This window comes from Haplochromis burtoni, unplaced genomic scaffold, assembly GCF_018398535.1.
Source record: "Haplochromis burtoni strain Fernald_Lab_line unplaced genomic scaffold, NCSU_Asbu1 Contig_268, whole genome shotgun sequence".
Taxonomy (NCBI): domain Eukaryota; kingdom Metazoa; phylum Chordata; class Actinopteri; order Cichliformes; family Cichlidae; genus Haplochromis; species Haplochromis burtoni.
In genome coordinates this window covers 802,647-805,682 of record NW_024582629.1, presented here as the reverse complement: position 1 = coordinate 805,682, position 3,036 = coordinate 802,647, and the positions used below count along the sequence as shown (strand labels likewise).

The 3,036-nt window shown below is 41.6% G+C and overlaps 1 protein-coding gene across 2 annotated transcripts in view; it reads right to left on the bottom strand.

Moving 5' to 3' along the window:
* The window catches only part of decr2 (2,4-dienoyl CoA reductase 2, peroxisomal), a gene marked incomplete in the record, with an annotated part of 5,156 nt that extends 2,204 nt beyond the window's left edge, over nt 1-2,952 (bottom strand). For both annotated transcript variants that reach the window (XM_014339151.2, XM_014339150.2), the window contains 7 exon segments: nt 14-107; nt 298-422; nt 811-946; nt 1,031-1,082; nt 1,993-2,061; nt 2,147-2,256; nt 2,757-2,952. In XM_014339151.2, coding sequence (XP_014194637.1) covers nt 14-107; nt 298-422; nt 811-946; nt 1,031-1,082; nt 1,993-2,061; nt 2,147-2,247 — 577 coding nt within the window.
* Nucleotides 2,953-3,036: the final 84 nt, after the last annotated feature.

Below are 3,036 nucleotides of genomic sequence, written 5' to 3'. Positions count from 1 at the left end.
AAAAACACCTCACCATTTGCCGCTTTGGCAGAGCCAGCGTGCACCTGCAGGGCCTGTCCTCTGTATCCAAGCGTTGCAGAGATGTTGACTATGCTGCCACCATGATCCTGAGTGAATCGTAATGCAATAAGTAATTTAATGTGCACTGCCCTCTTCTGGTGACTAGCATGTATTGCAGGAAAACAATCTTATTGAAGGCTTTGATGTTGTGGCAGATAAAGCATTAACAACTGTACTTGTGGCGCTTTCAGCACAGCTCAGAAACACTGCATCACACGAACAGAATGAGCGCCGTACCTTGAACCACTTCTCATAAACCACCTTGCTGGTGTTGAATGTACCCAACGTGTCTATATCCAGAACGGTCTTGAAGGCATTGAAGGAGAGTGCGGTAGCAGGGCAGAGGAAGTTCCCAGCAGCATCTGTGATTGAAACCAGCACAGTAATTATGACAACTCCAAGGCAAAGAACTCTGCAGTGCCTAATTGCTGACATAAAGATCAGTTTGCACAGATGACCTGTATCTAACACTTAATCATGCTACAGTGATGCAACAGGGTAAAAATACAAGATAAAAAGATGAAGTATCAGGAAGGTTGATGATTAAACCAAAACCTTTCACACTTGACCTTTGAACAGAGTACATTTGCACTTATTTTTGGCTTTAAAAATCATTTGGACCTTCAGTGGTCGGATTGCAAAGGTCAGGAATTGTTTGTGGCGGGGTGCCCCACCTTTTTTTTTGTTTGTTTTTTCCATAAGATGCATGAGATGTATAAAGCTGGTCTTTGTGCACGAGGCATCACATACTGTTAACAAGGATGTCCACACGGCCAAACTCTTTCAGGATCTCATCCACAGCAGCCATGATGCTGTCGGGCTGCCTCACGTCGATACACAGTGGAAGACAGCGCCGCCCTGACACAGCTGACAGCTTTTTAGCAGCCTAGGGATAAATATTCATTAACACTGGCATCTTTGTGTTATATAATGATCTTCTATGATTGCGGAAAGAGTGGGAAGAGTGAACCTCATTGAGCTTGTCCAAGTTCCTGCTGGCAATCACTGTGTCACAGCCATGCCTGGAAGACAGAGAAAATGTATAACACTGCAGAGAGAACACATGCTGCATTGTGCTGATCAGAACCGGAAAAGATCATCAACCCATAAATAAAGAAGGTAGATATGAGGCAGGCAGGATGGAAAGTAAGGTAACAAAGGGTAGAACAGCACAAGGTTAGGCAAATGTAGCTTCATCATGGAGTGAGCCTCACTTGAGCCCTCTCTCATTTCTGTGTATTTTGCTATGAAAATGCACCTGATTTTCAGTCTAGTTCTTGTGTAATCAGGAATACCTTGGCGTTTTCACCCAGTTGCCCTTCCTTATAAATGGTTTCTTGAAATCCACCCTTTCACTGAGACCACTGAACCTTCAACTGAGGCTAAAGTAAACAGTAGAAGAATGAAATGAAGGGTCATCTCTCTGGTCCTTTGTCAGTTCTTTGCTGGATTTTTAGATACCGTTCATCTGCTGTAGACAGGGTTTTTGTCTACCACTTCATCCTTAAAGATGCAATTTAAAGTTGCTTCTTTGCAAAGTTTTATGTTATGTATAAACAACTTTCATTGCTTTAGTCTGAATCATTAAAGTAAAAAAACAAACAAAAAACAAACAAACATCACCACCTTTGGTTAGTGTTAAGTGGCTTAAACACTTAAAAACATCCTTCAGAAAATGGTCTGGTGCGAGGAGTGAACTGAAAATGAGTGAGACAGGAGCCAATGTCCAAAGAAAACCTTTCAAAGACCTTCAGAAAGCCTGGAGAACTGTGATTAAACTAAGCAAAATATAACAAATTGAGGGTTTGCACGAGACCTCGGCACATTACCATGCACAGATCAATAATTAAAATGTTGTTAGAGTTCAATGTGATATTTTACTGACTGCAACAGGATTGGCTGTTACGGAGATGAGCAGGCAGATCTTCTCACCTCATGAAGATTTCAGCTATGCGCAGACCGATTCCAGATCCTCCACCTGTGATAAAAGCAACCTGGTCTCTGTAAAATACAGTACACCCCATGTAACGGTCAGGAAAGAGACTAAATCACACGTGCTGATGGAAACGCATATTTTCATGCTTACTTCAGTAAATCCGGACTGTAGATGTAAGTGTATGAAGTCAGACAGTCATCCGTGTCAACATCTTCAGGCAGCAGCTTTGCCTTTGTTTTCGACTCTGCCATGTTGATTGTCTGTAAGATAAATAGCGAAAAGAAATGCAAAATAAAAACAAACACGATTTTTTTTTTTAATTGGGACTGTCATGTATTCAAACAAGTTTTATCCAGTATGACGCTCTTATTTTGAAATCTTTGCAGAGTGCAGAGACTTTAATGCTAGTTAGCAGCATATTTAAACACACGTTTGCGTAATTCCTGGCAAGGTGAGAGGTCATACTAGAAGAAAACTGCATTACCAAAGCGGAACAGTGAAAATTGTGAAGCAGGCTCTCATTTATAGTCACTAATAAACGTTTTTAATAAAATACTGTCATTTAAAAAAATAAAAATGGCAAGCCGAGGACTTGCAAAATAACATGCCTCACTCAAAGCAGTGGTCTACCTCTGCTCCAGAGTACTGTGAGCTGTTCGTCTCTTTAAAATAGAGTTTACTATTACTATAGTTGTTGTTTTTGCCAACACCTTTAATTAACAGTATGGCTCCGTGTACTTGCAGCACTTCGTCGTGTTACCTCAAGAAGACGACGAGCTGGTTAGTAGCGCTGACAGAACAACAGTCCAATGCCTCTGTGCTGAACACGAAACACTAACACACGACCAGGCCCACCCGTATCTGCATTTATAGTTCACTCATTAGCACTTTTTTTCTGGTAGGAACGATTTGTACCTTGGACGTTTACTTTTCGTCCTTTAGTGGTGCATTGTGGGCAATGAAGTCCGACAAGGGTGCATTCAAGACAACGAATACATCCCGGTCGAAACACGTTAAAAACGGCAGACAGGGGGGATATA